The sequence below is a fragment of the Cetorhinus maximus genome, chromosome 9, assembly GCF_964194155.1.
Source record: "Cetorhinus maximus chromosome 9, sCetMax3.hap1.1, whole genome shotgun sequence".
Lineage (NCBI taxonomy): Eukaryota > Metazoa > Chordata > Chondrichthyes > Lamniformes > Cetorhinidae > Cetorhinus > Cetorhinus maximus.
The window spans coordinates 113,002,730-113,029,696 of NC_135887.1; the positions used below are offsets into that span (position 1 = coordinate 113,002,730).

At 41.2% G+C, this 26,967-nt stretch overlaps 1 protein-coding gene across 2 annotated transcripts in view; it reads left to right on the top strand.

Annotated features, from left to right (window-relative positions):
* The window catches only part of far1 (fatty acyl CoA reductase 1), a 123,735-nt gene that overhangs the window by 90,464 nt on the left and 6,304 nt on the right, over positions 1–26,967 (top strand). For both annotated transcript variants that reach the window (XM_078549384.1, XM_078549385.1), the window contains exon 10: positions 23,779–23,908. In XM_078549384.1, the coding sequence (XP_078405510.1) occupies positions 23,779–23,908 (130 nt within the window). The remainder of the gene's footprint in view (positions 1–23,778; positions 23,909–26,967) is intronic.

Sequence of the window (26,967 nt, forward strand, 5' to 3'; positions counted from 1 at the left end):
CTGTACTTGTATACTTGACTGAAGCAATATGTGTTTTATCAAAAAGCTAATCTTTTGGTTCTACTTTAAAAATAACTCTTGAGCTATAGTCTCCATCTAGCTATCTGCTGTGTAAAGTGTCTCCACATTTAGGACAGCTAATTTTAGCATCCATATGTACTGATTGGAGATCTGCAAGTGTGTGCCTTATTTCTGGAAGGATGATATAGAATGACGCGCAAGAAAATGTTCTCATTTAAGCTACTGTTGATATCATTGGAACTTAGAAGTGTTTAGGAGTTATTAGCATATTTAAAGGAACTTTTCAGGCTTCATAACACTTATATTTAATGCACCCCAGTCTAATATTCCTTTGTTGAATTTTAATCTTAAGTGGGTATTGGGGGAAAGACAATAAGTTTCGTGAGTGAATTGTTTCCCATTGCCACTTGATTATAATGCCCTATGGATGGACGTGGAGAAACTGCCTGTCTTCTAATTCAATTTAACTTTCACCAGAGCACAGGATAGTCACAAATACCAAGAAAGCCCACTTCTCAGTTGAATTGCAAGTCTTGTTTCAAGAACTGTAACAAAAGATGTTGTCAACATTTTGCATTTGATCTAATTTTAGGTAGTACAATTTTGGCACCTAACCTAATGCAACTCATGGCTGAATGGAAAATGTGCACTTTTTGAAACCTGTTGATTTGTAGACAAAATGGTGGGAATGCTTTTGCAACTTGACTTTGAAGCCTGGAATTTTCCTTTAATACTTCTCTATCCCACGAGTGTCTGGTACGCTTCGTTCAAAACAACAGTAATGCTTATTTTCTCTGCAGAGTATCATGTAAATATGTCCTTCAAGATGAATCCTTTAGAACGGGCAATGAGACGCCCAAATGTAAACCTTCGTTCCAACCCTATTTTGCATCAGTATTGGATTGCTGTCAGTCATACAGTACCTGCATTGTTGTATGATGCTATTCTCAGGCTGACTGGTCACAAACCCCGGTAAGAAGAGCTCAGTGGAGAATAGCCTTTGTATTGGACGTGTTTTGGGAGCTCACATAACATGGGCTTTAGTGGCATGGTTCTTAATGCTGTTTAACTTTTTGCATTTGTGTGTTTTTGTTTACAAGGTGGCTGTTGGTGCACTAATCTTAAACATATAACTTGCATGTTCCTCCTACATGGCCCTTTCAAATTTTAATAGGGATCTTCAAGATAAAATTGCGATGCATTTGTGAAGCACCGTAATGTAACGCAACATACCTGCACCAGAGTACAAAACCTGCAGTTCCCCCACTGGCGACCTTACCCAGCTTGGCCATATGGTCATGGTGGTTCTGAGAGGAGGGAAGATGCTTAGTTTGGTGGAAGGGAAGGAGGGAAAAATTGAAACACCAGCTGCCCCCAGCCTCTGCTACCAGCCGCATTTGGAGTGACATCAGCCCCCTGTCTATCTCGGCAGGTGAAATCACGCACAATTAGGGGAATGGGAAGGGGAAAAAATGTAAGGCAAGGTAGGAAGGAATCTGTTAGAAATTTAATGTTTATGTTCTACATTAGGGGTGTCTAAAATATGGCTGTCGAATTCTGACATGGAATTGATTGAGTTCATTTGGGAAGGCTTCCCATCAATTAACCTTCTGAACTTGCTTCAGGTTGAGAAGTGATAAACAATAAAGAAGGAAATTGAACTTAAAACGCCATATGTAATCACATTTGAAATACTGCCACTTATACAGGTCAACACAAAAGCCCATTTGGACACAGCAAAACTTTGCTGACATCAAATGATTTGTTAATTTGTTGTATAGGTTCATTGTGGGCTATGGCTGGGACACAGCGGAGAACTCTTCATAGGATCTTTTATTTCTTCGTGTATCACTGGAATGGGCAGACGGAGCCTGCGCTTAACGTCGCAACGGAAATTTTTCTTACAATGAAAGCCTGCTAATCCATTGTTTTTCCACCCATCCAAAAAGAAGCTACTTGCCAAGCACCTTTATGAAAACTGAAGTGTTCAGAGATTTTAACTTTTTACTATGTTATCTCAATACCTAAAAAGTTGTAGATTATTTAAACATGTGTACACCATGGTGGTACCATTTGAAATGAGTGGTGTAATACTGCACATAATTGAGCAGGATGCAGGATAAATACACTGAAGTGTAGTTGGTTGTTGCCAAATTGTCAAACTTGAGCAATGGATTGCTGTAGTTGAGAAGGACTTAAATTCATTCCCCAGTAGATAGACTGAAGAAAAATTTTTAGAACTGATGTTCTGTTAATTGGATGTGTCTGTAATAGGAGGGAAAGGATTGTAAGACTGCAGTCAGATGGGGAAAGGTGATTACCCAAGGGAGGCAAGCAGAGTGGAAACTTGAAACTGGTCTGATACTTTTCTCCCCCTGGGAAAGAGAAGAGATGGTTCAAGATCAGATTCTGGAGGGCAGTTCTGATGGAAGGTAGAAGTGGTATTTTGGCAAGAGCCTGGGTGAAAGATACTGAGCAGTGTGTGGACTAACTTGTGGGAGCTCAAGCGATCAGCTGGTGGTTAACATTTTGGAACAAACTATATTAAGGTTGAGGTAAGGGTTCTTGCAGAGGAATATAAGCAACCAGGAAGCAAAAAACAGGAAAGACTTCAAGCTGATTATTCTCAAGTGCTGCTAGTGATGCAGGCTAAAATTGATATGTTACAGATTAGGCAGCATGACATGAGAGTGTATGAGACCTATAGGGGGGAGGGCTTTTAGTATGTAAGTACAAGTAGAACAGTATTTTGGGGAGCACAGATGAGTTCATATGACTTACCACAAGCAATAGTTTGTAATAGCATCAACTCAGTACTTGTTTCAGATTGACATAATTTGATTCCTTACCCCTATTCAGATGTGATGTTTTGTCATCAGCTGTATCTGGATTATGATTTTAGCAACCTTCTAAATTTGTCCTTCCTTCCTCCTCCCTACCCACCCCCCCCCCCCCCCCCCCCCCTCCAAAAAAAACCACACAGGCACGTGTTAATTATTTTAACTTGATCCTGTTGTTGCGAAGTATTGAAGGCAGTCATGAGGGGTTGGTAAAAGGGCATAGGAATGGAAGGTCATCTATTGCTGAATGAAGAGTCACGTCCTTGAAGGTTTATCTAGTTAATTTGTCTTGTGTGCACAAGAAATGAATTTTGATTAAAAGAATAAAGCCCATCATCTAAAGGTAAGATAAGGGGAAAAAACTTAAGCTGTCAGCTCCTCAATCGTTGTTAGCAGTGCCATTCCCTGTTGGCCAATACTTGGAGGGTGAACATGTTTATCATCCCAGTCAGGACTGACAGAAACTGCAAATCGAAATATCATGATGCAAATATCCTGTAAGACTAGCATTGTATTAGATGTCCTGTTATAAGCCTTGAGGACAATTAGGGATGGGCAATAAATGCTAGACTTGCCAGCAATCCTCACAACCCAAGAACTGCTATATGCACAAATACTGCTCCAAAAGTCTGATACCTCAGCCTTATTAAATCAATCACAAGGGAAGTCGTCGATTTGGGGAACTGATTGATTTAGAAAGGGGACTTGTCCACATTCCTTATGAGGACAAGTCCCCTTTCCTGCAATCCTTGTTTAAATATTGTGTGTGTTTTTGGGTGTAATTGGAGATAGTGTAGCACTCTTCTATGGTGTTGTAAGTGAGCTTATCTAAAGTCAGCATCCTTGTTTACACACTGATGGTCTTATTTGTCTGTGAGCCAATGGATTAGCAGTTATAGCATTAGTTGGCAAAGATCAACTCCAGCTGATCCACCAATAGTGTATTGGCTGATGCAGCTTATCCAACAGTTAATCCTGGTGTGCAAGTGGAACATTGGAAACAAATCTTTTGCAAAAATGGGAAAGAGATTCTTTGAAGGTTCAAATCTGAACTTCTGTAGAAATCCCTTCAGTGTCATAAAAATTAATTTCCTCCACTTCTGTCCTATTATGGCTGTACAGTTTGAATTCAGTTCAGATGCTGGAATATTTAATTAACTGTTTTGGTTGTTTTTATCGGGGAGTTGGCAGTGGAACAGCTGAGGTTCAATCGGAAAGTCACAGTCAAGGGAGGCTGTCAACTTTAAGCGCTTTTTCCATTGGCGGCTATTCAGTTTGGATGGTGAGAGAGTGGCATCCATATGTCGCCTTCTACCATTTGCATTGATAAAACTGTCCATATTGTCCTTGCAGCAGAATCATAATCCCACATTTTGCAGGCTATGATCCTACTACTAAGGTCAGGTAGCGTGCTTTCGCAATATAAGTGTGCAAAGCCAACAAACAAATGTTGCTGCCCCACCCACTGAGCTAAATGAGCCATTTCAGGGGGGTGGTTAGGACTAAAAACAGTTGACTCCCTTTGATAGGACAACAGTTGAGTTTCTGCAAGAGATATTTGCGGCTTTTAAATTGGAACTTGGAAGAAATAAAAGCAGTCCAAAAGAAGTTCTGGCATATTTATATTCATTAGTGAAAGGAAAGGATAATCATTGCATGCTTTACCAGACTTGGGTAGCTTGTGCCAACATAGACATATTCACAGAAAACATTGGTCCTAAGGCAATTCAGTGCTTTACTTGGGACTATTGTCAGTTAATATATAGTGTCTAGTCCAAAATTTTGAGAGAAATTTGTAGAAACTTAAATTTACAGAAATGTTTGCCTGACCTAAAAATATGGAATCTATTTTTTAATTGTTTGTGGGATGGGGATGTCACTGGCTAGGCCAGCATTTATTTCCCATCCCTAATTGCCTTGTTCACATGTAGGCCAGATCAGGTATGGATGGCGGATTTACTTCCCTAAAGGACACTGGTGAACCAGATGGGTTTTTATGACAATCGGCAATGATTTTGTGGTCATCATTAGACTTTTAATTCCAGATTTTTATTGAATTCAAATTTCACCATCTGCCTTGATAGTATTCAAATACTGGTCCCCAGAGTATTACTCTGGGTCTCTGGAATACTATTCAGTGACAATACTGCTATGCCACCATCTGAATAAATCTATTGATGTAAAGGTGATTGTGTTTCCAAGCACAATCGTTGTGCACTCAAGTACATACTTTGAGTGCATACTTCCTGTTTCAGGGAATTTTATCATATTTATTTTGGAAATGTAAACCTGTTGAATACAGTAACTTAAATTGTGACCTGAGAATTAAATTCATTGCGAATAACTCTGCATCCTGTAGATCTGGCAATGATGATCTGGTTGACATATCAAAGGAAATGTCACATTTTCATAAGCATTTGGGGAAAGAGCTCTGGAACTGAAATTAGGAAATGCAGGTTTAGTGTATAGGAGAAAACTGTCTTTCTCTGAAGCTGAAACAAGATCAATATATGTCAGAGGACCAGTTCTTGAATTCTCAAAGAATGAAACTGCACTATATTCCCTTGACAGCATTAAACAGCATCCTGCTGGAAGTGGTTAGCAAGGTCTGCTATCTTGGGTCCACGGTGAGAGACAACCCATCTCTTGTCGCAGAACTCAATACAAAAATAGAGAAAGGAACTACCACCTTTGGCCAACTCATGAAATGTGCATTGAGAAACATCAAACTGACTCTTAGGACCATGGTGCTGGTTTATGAGAGCTGTGTTCTCAGCATCTTGTTGTATGGTAGTGAAGCATGGACAACTTAGAGTCATAGAGATCTACAGCACAGAAAAATGCCCTTTGGCCCATCGAATCTGCGCTGGTCAAACAAGTACCGAACTATTCTAATCCCATTTTCCAGCACCAGGCCCATAGCCTTGTGTGCCATGGCATCGTAAGTGCACATCCAAATACTTCTTAAATATTGAGGGTTTCTGCCTCTACCACCATTTCAGGCAGTAAGTTCCAGATTCCCACCACCCTCTGGGTGAAAAAATTCTTCCTTACATCTCCTCTAAATCTCCTGCCCCTTACCTTAAATCTATGCCCCCTGGTTATTGATCCCTCTACCAAGGATAAGTTCCTTCCTGTCTATCTATGCCCCTCATAATTATATACACCTCAATCATGTCCCCCCCTCAATCTCCCACGCTCCAGGGAAAATAATCCCAGTTTATCCAATCTCTCCTCATAACTAAAACTCTCCAGCCCAGGCAACATCCTGGTAAGTGTCCTCTGCACACTCTAGTGCTATTACATCCTTCCTATAATGCGGATTCCAGAACTGCATGCAACGCTCTAGCTGTGGCCTAAGCAGCATTTTGTACAGTTCCAGCATAACCTCCCTGCTCTTATATTCTATGCCTCGACTAATAAAGGCAAGTATCCCATATGCCACCTTAACCACCTTATCTACCTGTCCCGCTACTTTAAGGGGCCGGTGGACATGCACACCAAGGCCCCCTCTGATCCTCATTACTTCTCAGGGTCCTACCATTCATCGTGTATTCCTGTGCCTTGTTTGTCCTGCCCAAGTGCATCACATCACACTTATCCGGATTAAATTCCATTTGCCACTGATCAGCCCATCTGACCAGCCCGTTTATATCCTCCTGTAATCTAAGGCTATCCTTCTCACTATTTACCACCCCACCAATTTTCGTGTCATCCACGAACTCACTTATCAACCCTCCTACATTCAAGTCTAAATCGTTTCTATGTACCAGAAACAGCAAGGGACCCCACACCGATCCCTGTGGAACCCCACTGGACACAGGCATCCAGTCACAAAAACACCCCTCGACCATCACCCTCGGCTTCCTGCCACTCAGCCAATTCTGGATCCAGTTTGCCAAATTGCCTTGGATCCCATGGGCTCTTACCTTATCAGTCTCCCTTGCTGAAGTCCAAGTAGACTACTTCAAATGCATTGCCCTCATCTACACACCTGGTCGTCTCTTCGAAAAATTCAATCAAACTGGTCAGACGTGACCTCCCCTTAACAAAACCATGCTGACTGTCCTTGATTAATCCCTGCCTTTCCAAGTGTAGATTAATTCTGTCCCTCAGAATTACTTATAGCTGGCAAGAAAGGAAGCTCGCCAGTTTTCATCCTTATTTTTTGAGGCACATTTTCAGCATCTCATGGAAGGACAAAATAGCCAATGTGTCAGTCCTTTCAAAGGCAAACTTCCCCAAGTATGTCAGTATTCGTCAAGCAGAGGCGACTTCGCTGGCTCGGGCATATCTACAGAATTGAAGACGGCCGCATTCCCAAGGATTTTTTGTATTGCAAGATAGCTGGAGCCATAAGACCAAGTCGGATGCCCAAAGCTCCTCTTCAAGGATGCTTGCAAGCAGGACATGAAGGCCCTAAACATCGATTTTATCACCTCTAAGACACTCGCCAGTGACAGAGGAAAATGATGACATCACTTGTGGGCTGGTGTATGCTATCATGATGATCAGTGGTTATAGTGGCTTGACAACAGGCGCCAACACCAAGGTGTGGGCCCGGCACTTGTTTGTTACCCTGATGTTGGGGTCTCAAAGCCCACAGTAAAATTCAACGTGGGGATTAGAAACCTGAAGACCATTCCAACTAGACATCAGTTCAGGCTTGTTTCCCCAGAGGCTTCTGACCCATTATTGAATATAATGAACAAAGAATGCCTGGGCTTTCAACATGTGCCGCCAGTGTGGGAGGCTCCAAGCAGTTCCTTCCTTTAAATGGGCAAGGACATCGGCAGAGGTAACCTGAAGAAGTTGTTTCAGAGGTTTCCTGATTGCGGCAAGGATTTGAAAGACAAGGATCTCGAAGAATGTTGCTTTGGTTAACATTATCAGCATAATCTTTATACAACTTAGTTGTCAATAGAATCCCTTTAGTAGAATAAATTATTTCAATTGGTAAAAAAACCAACTCGCAATGACACCTGATAATTACCTGATATGTGGCACCTGTGGCAGAACCTGCCTCCCACAGATTTGTTTCTTCAGCTGCCAGAAAATGTGCACCATATGAATCTATCCCATTCCCAATAGACTTTCTGCATGCCATCATCTTATGTAGATGGAAGGATGCTGCTGATGGCGAAAGTGCATCAAACATATTGAAGCTCCCTTTATTAATTTTGTGCCAGCTGATTGTATCTGTGTTGGATCAGGAATGTACTTTGGTTATAAATATCTGGATAAACTATTGGGGCACTACTTTTCACCAAGAAAGCTTTGTTCATCATGATGCAATCATCAGATATTTCAGTTAATAGATTGTCGAGCTAACATAATTGGATGTGAGGTTTTGTAATTTCATTAGGTTTCTGTCTCGAGTCGATTTCTATATTTTCCTGTATCTGTTAATTTTTAAGCATGCTATTTTTAATGCGGATTTTTTTTTGGTCAACTAGGTATGCATGCAGAATCTCTACTGCAAACTGCAGAGTTAGATATTGAATGCACCCTCCATCACTCCCGTTCACTCCTCTTCCTCCCCCACACCACCTACTTACTAAAAGAGCTCAGGTATATGTTGTTACACCAAGGGATCGGGCTCCCAGGTGAATGCAGGAGTCCCTATTGGAGTTTAACCAGGTAAAGCTGCCCAGGCTACTAGCATGCAGCACTGTTCACTTCCTGCTGCCTGTCCAGCCAATCCCACGGAAGCAATGAAGGTAGTGCCTTGCGGCCTTATTTGTGATTGTTCCATTTTGGAAGACTCCTAGCCAATATACCCTTTAAGCTTTAAGGATGTGTGGCTGCATAGCCACCGATAATGTGCCATTCAGTGCAATAAACAGGCTGTGCACACAAGGAAAAAATAATTGGAAGCTTTGGTCCTAGCCCATGCAAGGTCGTGTTGATGCCTAGATCTGGCCGGTCAGTCCTTAATACCTTAAAGTGCTGTAAACATGCCTAACCTAGATGTCAGAATAGATAGCAGATTACTGGGTCTACCACAGAAGCTTGCTTTGGTTGTGAACTTCCATTACCAGGCATCTCATCCTCCTGAACCTTAGAGTTCTGCTTACCTCCCCCCTCCCCAAGGAAGATAGTCACAAGCTGGGCATTTTCTGTTGGCTGGAAGGCTAGACATAGAGTCATAGAGGTCTACAGCACAGAAAAAGGCCCTTCGGTCCACTGAATCTGTGCTGGTCAAACAAGTACCTAACTATTCTAATCCCAGTTTCCAGCACTAGGCCCATAGCCTTGTATGCCATGGCATCGCAAGTGCACATCCAAATACTACTTAAATGTTTTAGTTTTACTTTTCTCAGAGGGTTATTGACCTGTGAAAGAGGATATTGGTGCTGATAGCAAGGACTAACTCACTGCAGTCCTTCACCAAGGCATTAAATGCATTTTTGAAAAATGACATGAAAAATGTGTGAGGAATGATCTACAATCTATATTTAATGACTTAGATGAAGAAACAGTATAATGTATCTAAGTTTGCTGATGATACAAAGCTAGGTGGAAAGGTAAGCTGTGGGGAAGACACAGAGGCTACAAAAAGATATAGGCAAGTTAAGTGAGTCGGCAACAGGATGGCAGATAGATTATAATGTTGGGAAGTGTGAGGTTATTCACTTTAGTCAAAAGAATAGAAGAGCTGAATTTTTTTTTATAAGGTAAGAAACATAAGTGTCGATAATCAAAGACACTTGGGTGTGCTCGTACAAGGAACACAAAAAGCTAACAAACAGCAAGCAATTAGGAAGGCAAATGGCATGTTGGCCTTTATTGCAAGGGGATTGGAGTACAGGAATAAAGAAGTCTTGCTCGAGTTGTGCAGGTTTTAGGTGAGACCACATCTGGCGTAGTGTGTGCAGTTTTGATTTCCCATTTAAGATATACTTGCACTGGAGGCAGTGCAGCAAAGATTCTCTAAATTGGTCCCTGCGATGAGAGGCTAAGCAAATTGGGTCTATTTTCTGTGGAGTTTATTAGAATGAGAGGCGATCTCATTGAAACGTACAAGATTGTGAAGGGTAGACGCTGAGAGATTGTTTCCACTGGTCAGGAATCTAAAAGGCGAGGGCACAGTCTCAGGCTAAGGGGCCGATCATTTAGGACTGAGATGAGAAATTACTTCACTCAAAGGGCTGTGAACCTTTGGAATTCTCTACCCAAGAGGGTTGTGAATGCTCTATCAGTGAATACATTTAAGGCTGGAATAGACAGATTTTTGGTGTCCCAGGGAATCGAGGGGTATGGGGAATGGGCAAGCAAGTGCAGTTGAAGCCGATGATCAGCCATGATAATATTGAATGGCAGAGGAGGCTTGGCAGGCCATATGGCCTACTATTGCTCCTATTGATTGTGTTTTGCAAGTTATAAACCAACGTCTGTTTTGTTGGGTGTGAGCTGTGTGCACGTGCTCTCTTTTATCATTGCCTTTGTTGTGCAATAATATCAAAGCTGTGGCTCAGTGTGTCAGGTCCTCGCCTCTGAATCAGAAGGTTGTGAGCTCAATTGCCACTCTAGAGCACAAAAATTTAGGCTGACACTCCAGCGCAGCACTGAGAGTGCTTCATTGTGTGAGGTGCCATCTTCCAGATGAAATGTTAACCTGCAGCTCTGTCTATCCTCTCAGTAAGAGATTTGTGGCAATATTCAAAGAACAGGGAAGTTCTTCCCAGTATCCAAGATACATGTTCTGGCCTCTTAAGCATCCCTGATTTAAGCTGTCCTACCATTGGTGGCTGTGCCTTCAGCTGCCTCGGCCTTTAGCTCCGAAATGACCTTCCTAAACCTCTGTCTTTCTACCTCTTTCCTCCTCTTTAGTCCTTAAAATCTACCTGTTCGACCAAACTTTTGGCCATCTGCCCCAATGTCACCTTATTTGGCTCGGTGTCAAATTTTGCTTTATGATTTACCCTGTAAAGCACCTCGGGATGTTATATTGTGCAGTATTAGCACTTGACAAATACAAGTTGTTGTCCAATCTCTGAGTCCCTCAATCAGCATTACTAAAACAGATTACCTGGTTATTATCACATTCCTGTTTGTGAAAGTTTGCTGTGCACAAATTGGCTGTTGAGTTTCCTACTGTTCAACAGTGGCTACACCTCAAAAGTACTTAATTGGCTGCAAGCTTTTCTTGTTTAAAAAAAAAATTGTAAAAAGTAATTTTTAAAGCCAGTTGAGTAGCCCCTCAACTATGGCTTATTTTTCTAGTTTGGCTGTGTTAGGAGGGGCTGGAGTGATGTGGTGGAAACTGATGACTCCTAAACCAAGATGCAGTGGAGCTTTCCAATTAGACCAGTTTATCATAGATTACTGCTAATGTCAAAGGTGCTTATGTGCCTTTTTATAGTAGATATGATTTTAGTCACTTTCTGAACTGGTTAGGTTGATAAAATGATCTTGGGTATACCATTAGTTTTCTTATCCATTCGTTGGATGCGGGCATCACTACCAGCATTTGTTGCATATCCATGGTGGCTATGATGAGCCACCATTTTAAACCGTTGCAGTCTGTGTGGATTATAGATTTTTGTAGCTGTTTTTGATGCAACTATATGACTTGCCTGGCCATATTATATATGGAAGAGGCAGAGATTCACTGAGGTGATACCAGAGAAGAAAGTCATAATAAGTTATGATGTCAGTCTGGACTCTGGATCATGGTCTGAAATCCTGATCATTGGACATCCTTAGTTGCCCAGAGGCCGTTGTGAACTGTTGGTAGGGGGCTAATGTAACTTGTGGCTTGCTAAGCCACTTCACAGGGCAATTGAGAATCAAACCATGTTGTGGTGGGACTGGAGTTACATAAAGGCCAGACCGTGCAGGGACATTGTATTCTTCCCTAAACAACATTACGAATCCAGATGGGTTTTTAATGACAATCTTGCAAGCCTGCTCCCAGCAAAAGCTTGCGACAGCTCCCACTGTCACTCCCTGAAGTTTAAGCAGTGCTTCCCAGGGATCTGTCTGGGGCCTCAGCTTTTCACCAAATATGTTCATGACTTGGCTGAAGGAATAGAGAGTTGTATATCTTTTTGTAAATTACAGCTTGCTGTGCTCTCTTAACTTGGTATCGATGGGAGTAGGGAGTTACAGAGGGTCATAGATTGTGTGGGTAAAACTGGAGATATGAATTCATAGAATCATAGAATGATGTAGCACAGAAGGAGCCCATCATGCCTTTGCCAACTCTTTGAAAGAGCTTTCAAAAAGGTGAGGAATGCCACAACCTCAAAGTCTCATATCATTGTGACTTGGAAATATATTTCTGTTCCTTTGTTGCCTGGTCAAAATTCTGGAACTCCCTCCCAAGTAGCACTGAGAGTGTACCTACATCTCATGGACTGCAGCGGTTTAAGAAGGTGGCTCACCATCAATTTCTTGAGGGCAATTAGGGATGGCCAGTGACACCTACATCCCATCTTTGAGATTATTATTACTAATTAACAAAAGTGTTCAAAGAAAATCCAATTTTTTTAATGCTTTGTCTCCTGCTCAAGTGTCCAGGAGACTAATTTTTAATTCCTGAATATTGGGAAACCCAAAACACAAATTTGTTTCTCAATACATGGTTGGGTAAGGATATCAGTCTTGTTTTCCCCCTCTCAATTCTTCACCCCAAGCTCCTTTTTTTGGTACCAATTCATAGCTTATTTGTTTAATTGCACTTTGCAGGTTTGCTTGATGTGTTCCTTCCACTGGTTCCTTAGTGACTGAATAGCCAAATCCAACTTTTATTGATATAGGATTTACGGGTTGAGTTACTGGAACTTTGGAGATCCCATGAAGACAGAATTCCATCCATTTTAATTTTCAGAAAGGAATTGGATATATACTTGAAAATTTTCAGAATTCATGGAATCACTGAATCTTTATTATGGAGAAAGATAAAGGGAGTTGGACTAATTGGGTAGCTCTTTCAAAGAACTGGCACAGGCATAATGAGGCAAATGACTTTATGTGCTGTCTGATTCTCTGACGTAACATGAAGTTATCTTCTGGAATAAACATATGTAGAATGTGGTTAGTGCAGATTCTTTGCAGTCCTTTTAAAAGGATTACCTGCTTGGTTTCTGAAAGGACATTGCCAGTCACAGGGAGTTTGTGGTTAGTTTAGATTGCGATGCATCAGGAGAAATGTTGCTTTCCAGGTACCTTGGAATTGGATAGCATTTACTTGGGGTTTTTCTGAGATAGCATTGCTGGGTGGTGGGATAAGGTGTGAGAAGTAATGCTGTCTAGTGAATGGGGCAGGCTTGATGGTCTTTATCCACTAATAGTCTTTTTGTATGAGCAGACTAGAGAGTTGACTCTGGGCCCTGTATTGTTCAGAGAGTTTACGCAGCCCAGGCCCAGTCCTCATTCCCTTATTGGAGGCTTCAGTTATTCTCCTTTCTGTTCTTGCTGTGATCTGTGCACAAATCAGGCAATACATAGCTGGTTGGTTAATATTTATTCCATGTTTATTTCCAGAAGTAAAAGATGTACTGATCCCTCCAGCCAGTCCCGCATAAATATGATGCCTTGTCCATCCCAATATATAGACTGTCTATTGGAGACCATGTGACCTCCTGGGAGAGGCGAGAAACCAGACCTAAAAACTAACGCCAATTTTAGGAAATAAATATTCAAGAAATTCCCCTCCAACTCCCTTTGGTAATTGAAACTAGTCCAGGAGATTGCTGTGGCCCTGATAACGGCAATGCATTCCAAGGCAATTGCTTTTCCGCTTCTAATTTGCTGATGCCATCTGAACATGGCCCTCAGAACCTGATATCCAACGATCTCGAGTCCAGCCCTGAACCAGCAGCCACAACTGCAGCATTCAGCAATGACCTGAAACTTTATCAGTGGAGTTCTCATGTCTGTGTCATTGCAGCTTTATAAAAACTGTCCCCAATCTCTCTAACTATGCGAACTATGACACCTTATAATTTGCTGGGAACTTGTGCCATTCCACGTTTAGACCATACCATGCTCAGTGAATTGAATTTAATGACTAAGCCAGCAGTGAATGAATGAAACTGCCAGCTCCTAAACATTCTCAATCCAAATGGGGGCAATGTGGACCTAATCATCAGGGTGCATTAGCACAATTTGCCTGGGGAAAAGTTTTAGGTATGATCTCCCTTTTGACATTGGAGGAATTCCTTGGCAAGGACCCAGGGGTTGGCAGGGCCAGACGACACCAGTAATAACTGGATCAATAGTTTCTTCCTCACTCCCTCAGTGTCATTGTCTGAGATTTTGAAATATATGGTTAGGCCCACATTAGTTTGAGTGATAGAACCATAGAACACTACAGCACAGAAAACAGGCCATTTGGCCCTTCTAGTCTGTGCCGAAATATTATTCCGCTAGTCCCATTGACCTGCACCTAGTCCATAACCCTCCAGACCTCTCCCATCCATGTATCTATCTAATTTATTCTTAAAACTTAAGAGTGAGCCCGCATTTACCACGTCAGATGGTAGCTCGTTCCACACTCTCACCACTCTGAGTGAAGAAGTTCCCCCTAATGTTCCCCCTAAACCTTTCCCCTTTCACCCTAAAGCCATGTCCTCTCGTGTTTATTTCTCCTAATCTAAGTGGAAAGAGCCTACTCACATTTACTCTGTCTATACCCCTCACAATTTTGTAAACTTCTATCAAATCTCCCCTCATTCTTCTACGCTCCAAGGAATAAAGTCCTAACCTGTTTAATCTTTCCCTGTAACTCAACTCCTTAAGACCCGGCAACATCCTAGTAAATCTTCTCTGCACTCTCTCAATCTTACTGATATCCTTCCTGTAGTTAGGTGACCAGAACTGCACACAATACTCCAAAGTTGGCCTCACCAATGTCTTATACAACCTCACCATAACATCCCAACTCCTATACTCAGTACTTTGATTTATGAAGGCCAGTATGCCAAAAGCTTTCTTTACAACCTTGTCTACCTGTGACGCCACTTTCAGGGAATTATGTATCTGAACTCCCAGATCCCTTTGTTCCTCCGCACTCCTCAGTGCCCTACCATTTACTGTGTATGTCCTACCTTGGTTTGACCTTGCAAAATGTAACACCTCACACTTTTCTGCATTAAATTCCATCTGCCATTTTCTGGCCCATTTTTCCAGTTGGTCCAGATCTCTCTGCAAGCTTTGAAAGCCTTCCTCGCTGTCCACAACGCCTCCAATCTTGGTGTCATCAGCAAACTTGCTGATCCAATTCACTACATTATCATCCAAATCATTGATATAGACAACAAACAACAATGGTCCCAGTACAGATCCCTGAGGCACACCACTAGTCACAGACCTCCAGTCTGAGAAGCAATCATCCACTACCACTCTCTGTCTTCTCCCACACAGCCAATTTCGAATCCAGTTTACAACTTCTCCATGGATACCAAGTGTCTGAACCTTCTGAACTAACCTCCCATGTGGGACCTTGTCAAAGGCCTTACTAAAGTCCATGTAGACAATATCCACAGCCTTTCCTTCATCTACTTTCTTGGTAACCCCCTCGAAAAACTCTACAAAGTTCGTTAAACACGACCTATCACGCACAAAGCCATGCTGACTATTTTTAATCAGCCCTTGGCTGTCCAAATAATTATATATCCGATCTCTCAGAAATGGTTTTGATCTGCCTATGGAAGCTGTTGTACAACTGTTTGTATAAGAAGATCTGGGTGAGAGAGGCAGCCCTTTCTGTAACAATAGAAATTCATGTCCTGTTTGCAAAATATAAACAGACTATATTTCTACTCTATTCCCCAAGGCTTGAGATTATCCTTGGGAATTCAGTGTTGTGCTTATTTTTGAAGTCCTTGGGTGATGTTTTCAAAAAAGATGTTGCTCTCTCACTTGACTGCCATAATTTTTTCCATGTTTTCTTCTAACTGGAAAATTCTTGGTTAACAATTAGAGTTGTAATAGACAAGCCTTAGTAGCTGCTGCAATAGGTTTATATTTTGGCAAGAGTTGTATGAATCAAGGGAAGTGCAGGAGAATTGAAATCTCTCATTTCTGGCCTTGTTAACATCATATTACTCCTTTGTCAGACATAGCACAGTCAGCTGCAATGCAAGCAAATCTTTGCTCTAATTAATTTAGCCTTGCCCTTGAGAGCAAGTACTGTTGTGTTTTGCTCAGCAGCCGCTCCTGCAGCCCTTTTTGAATGTTAGGTCCATAAAATCGTTCTGAGTTTTGCACTATGTCCATGGATTAAAGTCACTTCAGTTTTTTTTGTAAAGACTCCATACAGCCAACAGTAAGGGGAGCTCTTAATTCCAACATTCTTCTATTGACAGCAGATGCTGTTAACCAGTTCACAATTTAACTTTTGTTTTGCCTTGAGTTAGAGGAATTGTTTATAAAGAAAAATGCTGGCAGACTGTTGATGAAGATGCTCTTTTTTAGTCTCTTGCATTGGCTGTTTATTTGTCCAAGGGCTGTCCTTTGCCCTGATTTCAGCTTGGTTGCCAACTTGATGGAGGGTGCCCTTTGGGACTGATGATTGCTGTCTATTGCCAATAATATATTGATGTTGAAATGGGTGTGGATGGCAGAGGGGTGGGGATGACATTTGTGGTGCCAGTTACACCTTATTTAGTATAAAGTAGTGAAGGTAGCTTCACATTTAAGTGCTTTATGTCACTTAATTGTTGTAAACGAAAATATCAACAGGCAACATTGTCTTATGGGAAGCCCCATCCCCTTGCTCCGCCCCACCCCACTTTCGCCACCCTATCTCAACAGAGTATAAAATTGCCAATGAATAATACAGCTTGATCAGTGTAGTACAGATGATTATCAACATGCATTTAACCCTGATATGAACATACATACAAATTAGGAGCTGGCGTAGGCCATTCAGCCCCTCATGCCTACTCTACCATTTGATAAGATCATGGCTGACCTGATTGTGGCCTCAGTTCCACTTTCCTATCTACCTCCATACCCTTTGACTCCCTTGTCAATCAAGAATCTAACTCAGCCTTAAAAATATTCAATGACCCTGTCTCCACTGCTCTCTGGGGAAGAGAATGCCAGAGACCAATGATCCTCGGAGAGAAAAAAATTCTCCTCATTTCTGTCTTAAATGCGAGACCCCTTGCTTTTAAACTGTGTTCCCCTAATTCTAGCCTCTCCCACAAAAGGAAACATCCATTCAATAGCCACCCTGTCAATTGCTCGCAGGATCTTGTATGTTTCAATAAAATCATCTGTCATTCTTCTAATCTCCAATGGGCATAGGCCCAACCTGTCCAAACTTCCTCATTAGATAGCCACTTCATCCCGGAAATCAGTCGAGTGGACCTTCACTGAACTGCTAATGCAATTAAGTCTTTTCTCAGGTAAGGAGACCAAAACTGTACACAGTACTCTAGCTGTGGTCTCACCCACACCTTGTACAATTGTAGCAAAACTTTGCTACTTTTATATTCCATTCACTTTGCAATAAACAACAACGTTCCATGCTGTGCCTGCATATTAACTTTTTGTGATTCATTTGCCTGAACACCCAGATTCCTCTGTATCACAGAGTTTTGTGATCCTTCTCTATTTAAATTTCTATTCTACCTGCCAAAGTGGACAAGTTCACATTTTCCCATGTTATACTCCAATCTGCCAATTCTTCGCCCACTCAGTTAACCTGTCTGAATCCCTTTATAGACTCTATGCTCTCTTCACAAGTTACTTTCTGATCTATCATTGTGTCATCAGGAAATTTAGCAACCATACATTCGGCCCCTTCATCCAAGTCATTCCACTGGTTACAGCTTGTCAACTCAAAAATGACCCATTTATCCCTATTCTCTGCTTTGTGTAAACCAACTAATTCTCTACTCACGATGAGATGTTACCCCCCACACCATGAGCTCTTATCTAGTGTAGTAACTTTTGGTGTGACACCTTACCAAACGCCTTTTGGAAATCTACACTACATCCAGAGGTTCCCCTTTATACTTGTTACTTCCTCAAAGAACTCTGATAAGTTAGTGAAACATGATTTCCCTTTCACAAATCCATGTTGATTGTGCCTAATTGCATTAAGATTTTCTAAGTGCCCTAATATAACCTCATTAATAATAGATTCTAGCATTTTCCCTGTGACAGATGTTAGGCTAATTGGCCTGCAATTACCTGCTTTCAGTCTGCCTCCTTTCTTGAATAGAGGAGTTACAGTTGCTATTTTCCAACCTGACGGGACCATTCCAGAATCAAGGGAATTTTGGAAAATTACAACCAATGCATCTACTATATCTGTAGCCACTTCTTTTAGGACCCTCAGATGAAATCCATCAGGACCTGGTGATTTGCCAGCCTTTAGGTCTGATAGTTTTCTCAGTACATTTTCCCTGGTGATTGTAATTGTTTTAAGTTTATCTCTCCCTTTCACTTCTTGATTTACAAGTATTTCTGGGATGTTATTTGTGTCTTCTACAGTGAAGACTGACACAAATATCTGTTCAATGCTTCTGATTTACTTTATTTCCCATTATTAATTCCCCAGACACTCTCTCTCAAGAACCCCCACTAACATTAATTGTTACAGGGAGAAGGTGGGAGAATGGGGTTGAGAAACTTATCAGCCATGATTGAATGGCGGAGCAGACTCGATGGGCCGAATGGCCTAATTTCTGCTCCTATGTCTTATGGTCTTATGATCTTTTTTAAGTACATGTAGAAACCCTTACTATTTGCATGCATATTTCTAGCTAGCTTTCTCTCATATTTTAATTTCTTCCTCCTTACTTTTTTAGTCATTCTTTGCAGGTTTTTAAATTCTGTCCAATCTCCTGACCTACCACCAACCTTCACAGAATTGTATGCTTTTTCTTTCAATCTTTAACTTCCTTAGTTAACCACAGAGGGTGCATTCTTCTAGAGTCTTTTTCACTGAAATGTACCTTTGCTGAATGTTATGAAATATGTCCTTAAATGTCTGCACTGCATTCCTACTGACTTACTCCTTAACCTATTTTCCCTTCACTTTAGCCAGCCCTGTCTTCATACCCTTGTAATTGTCTTTATTTAAATTTGAAACAGTAGTAGACCCACTCTTCTCTTCCTCAAACTGAAAGCAAATTCATTCGTGTTATGACCAGTGCAAACTCTGGCCTTATTTGCTGCTGCAGTCTTAAGTTTATACGCTCTGTTGTTTCCTGCCATGCTCCGATTATCATTACCCTTATTGCTACTTTGCTCTCCTACCTTGTCCTTTTCCTTTAACTTACCACACCTTCCCTCAAATGATACTTTGCTTCCATTATTTAGTTTAAAACACTTTCTACTGCCATAGTTATACAACTCACCAGAACATTGGTCCAGAACGGTTCAGTTGAAGACTGTGCCAATGGTATAGCTCCCACTTTCCCCAGTACTGGGTGCCAGTGTCCCATGAATTGAAACCCATTTCTCCCATATGACTCTTTGAGCCACGCATTCAACTTCCTAATCTTATTTACCCTATGCCAATTTGCTTGTGGCTCAGGTAATAATCCAGAGACTTCTGAGATTCTGCTTTTTAATTTAGCCCCAGCTGCTCATACTTCCTATGCAAAACCTCATTCTTAGTCTTATCTATCTTGTTGGTACCTACGTGGACCATGACAACTGGTTCCTCCCCCTCCTGCAAATTTCTCTCCAGCCCAGAGCAGATGTTCTGAACCCTGGCACCGGGCAACCAACACAGCTGTCGAGACTCTTGCTCAAACACACCTTTTTGTCTAATTTTACTACCAAATGCACGAAGGTTAAAGTTCACATACACGTCAAGTGATGTTGTCTAATACTCATTATTTACTTAGTAATCGGAAATGCAATTTGTTACATCCGCATTCCACATTTAAATTTATTGGACAGAGTTGCTCTAACAAAGGGCAAAAATGTGAAAGAGGGCTTCTTGAGGGCAGGTTAACAGCTTTTACAATCAATTATAGACTATTAGAATAAGGAGTTGGCCTGTTTCTGTGCTGTAAACTACATAATTTATTTAGATTCTCAGTTTGGCCTCACTTGAAGTACTATGGTGCAGTTGCAGTCTTCATATTGAACCACTGGAGCAAGTGTGGAAAAGAGACTGTCCTCAGGATTGAGAGGATGCAGCTATCAGGAAAGATTGAGCATGCTGGGACTCTACTCTGGAAAAGAGCAGACAAATTGGTGACCTGATAGAGGTCTTTAAGATTATGAAGCACTTCGATAGGGTAGATGTGGAGAAATTGTTTTCATTTGTGCTTGAGTCCAAAACAAGGGCGCATAAATATAAGAGGGCTACTAGCCGATCAATTAAAGAATTCAGGGGGTATCTCCTTCTACAGAGTGGGGAGAATGTGGGATTCGCTGCCATTTGGAGAGTGATAAGGAAGATTGGCGTTTATGTAGTGCTTTTCATGACCACTGGAACCAAAGAAGTACTTTTGAAGTGCAGCCACTGTTGTAATGTAAGAAACATGGCAACCAATTGGTGCATAGCAAGCTCTCACAAACAACAACGTGGTAATGATCAGAGAATCTGTTTTTGTGATGTTGATTTGAGGGATAAATATTGTCCAGAACTGTGGGAATAGCTTGCCTGATGCCCTTTGAAATAGTGCTACAGGATCTTTTACATCCATCCAAACAGGCAGATTGGGTCTCATCTGAAAGATGGCACCTTTGACAAGGCAATAATCCCTCAGCATTGCATTGAAGTATCAGCCTTGGTTTTTGTGCTCAGACCCTGAGTAGGATTTGAGCCTGGAACCTTGTGACTCAGAGACAAAAGTGCTACCAACTGAGCCACAGTTGACACGTACTGGTGCTTACAAAAGCAAGGTTATGGTAAACCTTTATAAAACACTGGTTTGGCCTCAACTGGTGTATTGTGTCAAATTTCAGGCACCACGCTTTGGAGAAGATGTGAAGCCATGAGAGAGGGTACCGAGGAGGTTTGCAAGAATTGTACCATGGAAAAGGGATTTCAGTTAGATAGATCGTAGAAGTTAGGGCTGCTTAGAGAAGAAAAGCTGGAAAAGACTTTTTATAGAGGTACTCAAAACCATGAGGGGCCTGAACAGAGTAGATCGCGAACCTGTTCCCATTGCGGAAGGGTCGGGAACGAGAGGACATTGATATAAGGTGATTGGCACAAGAACCAGCGATGTCACGAGGAAAAACATTTTTACGTAACAAATGGTTAGGATCTGGAATGCAGTGCCTGAGCGTGTGGTGGAGGCAGTTTTGATTGTGGTTTCAGAGGGAAACTAGATAATTATCAGAAGAGAAATAGTTTACAGGGCTACAGGGAGAGTGAGAATAGCCGAGTTGCTCTTAGCCAGCATGGATAAACCAGCTGAATGGGCTGTCCCCTGTAACTGTTCTATGATTCTATGTTTGAAGCAGAGAGCATCAGCTTCTTTAAAGGGAGGCTTGATGCATACATGAGAATAAAGGGGACGGAAGAATTTGTTTATAGGGTGGGAGGAAGTAATTAGATTAGTAGGAACCTTGTGTAAAGAAAAGTAACTGGCATAGACCAATTGGCCTGATTGATTTGTTTCTGTGTGGTAGATTGTGTAATCCAGTTTATTCCATTTATTGGTCTCCACCCAAAGCTAAAATTTCAAACTGGATGCAACATGAATGTGTCGAGCACTAGTGTATGGATTGTTCACAGTGTTGATTCTGCGTTAATTGCAATGAGCACAACAAAATTGCTTAACGCGTTGGAGGGTGAAGTATTTTGTGACTCGGCCAAAAGCCCAGCACTTAATCTTTGCTGTTGAGTATCTTTTATGAGAAATACTTCCATGCACTGCTCTCACTCCTTTAATACCCATCAGAAACTGGCTTCGAAGGCATGCTGCGCCGGTCCCATTATTTACAGACCCACGTACAGTGGAAGCTGCAATGTTGTGAGTTTCTGGAATGAAGAAGAGGGATGGGAGGAAGCTCAGGTGGAACATGAACACTGACATGGACCAGTTGGCCTGAATGGCCTGTTTCTGTGCTGTACACTCTTACACAGTTCTATGTACTGTGCGCATTGAAATATATCTTACTGAGGAAGAACCATGCTTCTAGTTACCTGCGCTTCGATAGTGCATTACTGCCCTCTGAAACTTTTCATGAGCATTCGTGGTACTGGTATTAAGAAGGAAGCTTTCCATGTTAGAAATCTGAAATGAGAAAACAACAGTCGAGTTGGAGCAGGTGAAGAGAAGAGGCACAAGGCTAAACCCTGGTCAGAGGTATAGCTTGTGAGAAAAGCCATTGAGAAAATTTGGGCTTTTCAAATTGAAAGGAGCTGCTAATTTTGGAGGTATGCAAAATAGTAAATGATGTGGAAAAGGTAATTGGGAAATGCAGTTAAATTGCAAGAATAGGACAAGGGGCCACAGATTCAAGCTTGTAACAGGCAAATTGAGGACTGATATCAGAAATTTCTTTGAGTGATCAGTTTCAGGAAAGGACTCTGGGATTTGGAGTAGCGAAAAACAAAAGCCCTGCAATTGTTAAAGAACCGATTTGATGCTGCAGTTAGTGTAGTTCTGACTGAAAGAGCTAAGATGGGCCAAATGGCTTTCCTGATCATATAATTATCTTCTAAAGGCTGGAAGTGTACAGTAAGCAAGTGAGAAGTGCAAAAAAAAAAGGCTTGGGTGCAGACATTTTGCTTCACAACAAAGTTATCAATTGACTCATAACAGTGCTTGTTTGAAATGAGCAGATGATCAGCATTAGTCTTTAATATATTCCTAAACTGAATTCTCCAGCTTCACAGTGTTGATATTTCAACGCGTTACAGTATTAGGAAGCAGATTTTGATCATTGTTGAGCGCAGCCACTTTATCCATTTCACAAAAATAATGTCCAATTTGATTTGCACAATACTGAAGTCCCGAGTATTGCAAAAAAACCAGAATTTGACACACCTTCATAAACTGGTGGCCTTGACTTTAAGTGATTGCAAATGCTGATCAGTAAATCTGGATTCCAACATGTCTGATTCTAACCAGATCATAATTTGATTGTAAAACCTGCGATAGAGTCTGTAGTCTGTTTTGGAAGTTTCATGCACTGCTTGGTAATTTGCCTCATTCAGGTTCTATTGGCACATAATTGGGATTGAAATGTTCTGTTAAATTGAAAAGTTTGTTGTGACTCCTGGAAATTGGAATACTTGCCCACATGAAGCCTATTTGTGAGGACAAAAAGACGACATTGATTTTGACTGCACACCTGTCATCAGACCTCTGACAAAAGGCTTTCACCTTTCCTTATTTCACGTGATGACAGGTTTGCTTTGTATAACCAAATTTTCTGCTGCTGTTTTTGATTTTTACTATTTGCAGTCCCCCCTCCACCAATAATATGTCTGCGAAATATCAGATCCATGGAATTTTGAGTCCTGAAAACCCTCTGGTCGTCGGATATTTGCTCTTTACTCTGCATTTAAACTCCTGTACTGAAACTTGCACGTTTTGCCTTGGTGATGAGCAACACTGAAATGGAAAATAACCCCATTGTTGATGAGTATTTTTTGCAATTCTGCTTTTGCTCATGGGCTAGGCTACTGATTTATGTTAAATGAATAAGTGAAATTCCATTAGGATTATGGAGTTTTTAACCAATACTTCGGAAATTGAACCCTCTGCTATCCATTTCTCCAGTAACTTTGCCCATGGTACATTGCTGGTGTCACCAGATTGTTTTCCTTTAAAGCTATGGGAATTTAACCTTTTTTTAACTGAAACAGTTATGTTGTATTTTTTGTCAGAAACTAGCTTCTGTTTACCGTGTGGGTTGTATTCAGAGTGATGTGCTGTTTGTTGTACCTGCCAATTCTTTTTTGATGCTAAAAGATGCACAATTATCTTTCTGTTTGGTTGTGTTGATTAATTTGACTTTCTTGATGTTTTAGGATGATGAAAATCATTAATCGGCTACACAGATCAATGATGCTGGTTGAATACTTCACAAGCCATTCATGGGTGTGGAATACTGATAACATAAACATGCTTATGGGTCAAATGAGCCCAGATGACAAGAAAGTAGGTCTTATTTCATGTGTACTATAACCATTTATCTTTTTTGCCCTGAATTTGTCATTGCATATGTTCTATATAAATAGAATTCAATCTTTCAGGATATCAGGTAATTGCAAATGATTGTGTAGTGTTGTAATTTCCAGCCCTGATTTCCCCCCCCCCGCCCAGACTATTTTTCTCAAGATATGGAATATTGGTTATGATCCATTTCGACCCCCCACCCTGCTGTCTACTCTTGCCCATACATAAACACACACACACACACCCCACCCCTGCTCTTTGAAAGAGCTACCTAATTAGTCCGACTTATCTGCTGTCTCACCATAGCCCTGTGAATTTTTCTCTTTCAAATATTTATTCAAGTACCTGAGGGAGAGGGAGGTGAGAGACACCAATCAGTGTGCAGATATCTTAGAGCGGTGAGCAAGAGACACCAGTTGGTATACATTTCTGTGACATTGCACTTCCTAATGATAAGATGCTCTCCAGTTGTCAGTATGTAACCGTTGCTGGCATGATCTTGTTTTTGTAGTGTAAGCTGACATGATGTTGTGCTTTCTTATTCTCTAACTTCCCAGAAGTTGTAACCTTTTTGAAGATGAATGACTCCCATCAGGCAGGCCAGTAGTAGGAATATTGAGACTCACTGCAGTGGCCACTTTTTCAGTCTTAAGATGTTGCCTGTTAAGTGGATCACACTGAAGTCTTAATTACACATTTTCAGATAATCTATTGGGAAACTTTGCTTTTCCTGGTCTCTGAAGAGTGGATTGAGTAGAACATTATATGCTCTTTCCCCAAAGAAATATTTTTGCCCTCTTTTGCTTTTCTAGGCTAATTTTATCATTCGTTATTTTCTCTCAGCAGTGTGTGCATGGGTGTACCTTGAAGTGACTTGTTCTCCTTGGCATCTTAATGTTTGAGGTGTAGTTCATTGATTCACTGATGTTACTTCATTGTGAAGTTAAAATAAATCTAGTTGCATTTGTGTAAATGGAAAGTGACACTATGAAGCTGAAGATGTCTCTTGTTATAATGCTGTCCAGAATTACCCTGTTAATTGTGTAATCCAGCACTTTTTTTTTAAAACAAAAGCTTAACTTTACTATGCTTCTGCACCACTAACCAGAATAGAAAGCTGTTTGTGACCAGTTAAATGATTAATCACAATGTCAATAGCTAACATGCCTTCAACACACCTGGTTGCTAAGCACGATGGTGTAACCCAGTAAGTGAGATCATAAGCATAAGAAATATTTCTATCACTGAGAACTGCAAGTTCATGTTACAAACAGTTGAAGAGCTCTGCACACACAAACATGTTTGCAACTTTCTACTGTTTCCGTCCCTCCCTCCTTTTGTGGTTGCTTGTCTGTTTTGTGTTTTGGATCTTCATTTGGCCAACCTCTGGGACCTTTTGATTTGTGAAAGCAGCTGTTGGAAAGATTACATACTGCGTCCCTTCAACTCTGGCCTCTTGTGCATTCACCTCTTCCTTTGCCCCACCATTGGTGGCCCCCCTTTCAGCTGCCTGGCCCTAAGCTCTGGAATGCCCTCCCTAACTTCTCTACCTCTCTTTCCTTTAAGACACTCTGTAAAACCTACTTCTTTGACCAAGGTCCTGCTTAAATGTTTCCTTATGTGGCTCAGTTTCCCGTTTTGCCTAACTCTTTTGTGACATGCTTTGGGACATTTTACTATGTAAAAGGTGCTTTATGAATGCAAGTTGTATCTTCTCCCCTGTGAGGTGAAAAATAAGTTGTTGCCTGTGAATGAATTATTAAAAACAACCAGCAGAGTGCTAGGGTAGTTCCATGATCTCTGGGGAGACATTGGTGATGAGGACTTCAAAAACCAGCAGACGTCAAGGGCAGTTCACACACTGCTGTGCCAGTCTCTTGCTCATGTAAAGCTTCGATCCAGGTTTTAGGTGCAATCTCTGTCTTGGAATATAGAAACATAGGAACAGGAGTAGGCCATTCAGCCCATAGAGCCTGCTCCGCTATTCAATACCATCGTGGCTGGTCATCCACTACAATGTTGTTTTCCCACACGATTCCCATATCCGTTTGTTATTGGCATTTAGTAATCTGTCAAGCTCTGCTTTAAACGTACTCAATGACTGAGCTTCCACAGCCCTCTAGGGCAGAGAATTCCAAAGATTTATAACCTTCCGAGTAAAAACAATTCTCCTCATCTTGGTCCTAATTGGCTTCCCACTAGTTTTGAAATTCTTCAAAACAGTTTTTAAAAGAAGACTTGTGTTTATATTGTGAATTCATGAAGTCAAGACATCCTGACTTACAGCCAATGAAACACTTTACAAAGTAGAAACAGAAAATGATGGCAGCACTCCGCAGGTCAGGCAGCATCTGCTGGAAGTGAAAAATATAGGATTAACATTTCAGGCCAATTACCTTTTTTCAGTTCTGATGAAAGATCATCGGTCTGAAACGTTAACACTTTTTCTCTCTCCAGAGATGCTGCTTGACCTGCTGAGTGTTTCCAGCATTTTCTGTTTTCATTTCATACTTGCAGTATTTGTTACTTTTGAAATGTAGTCATTGTTGAGACTAACCTTAACTATTTCTATTGCAAAGTAAAACATAAGTTTCACATTGTAACTTGAACACATGAGCAATGAGATCACTGCTGTGTTAACATTCTGAATTACCTCAGAGTCTACAGCATAGAAATAGGCCATTTAGCCCAACTTGTCAATGCTGCTGTTAATGCACCACACAAGCCTCTTCATTCTGGATGCATTCAGTTGTGTGTGTCTGTGCATGTGTGTATAAAGTATGCTTTGCAGAAAAAAGATGATGCATAGCATTGCAGTACTTCAAACTTCACATTCTTTATTGCGGTTTGAGCTTGCTCCCTACTTATTACTCATCATTTTCAGCTTAAAAAATAGAACCAACTTCTCACCTGGATACTAATCATGGAATCTTACAGCACAGAAGCAAGCCCATTCAGCCCACCATGCCTCTGCTAGCTCCCATTCCCCACCTCCCTTTTTCCCCGTAGCCCTGCAAATTTCCCTTAAGAATTTATTCAAT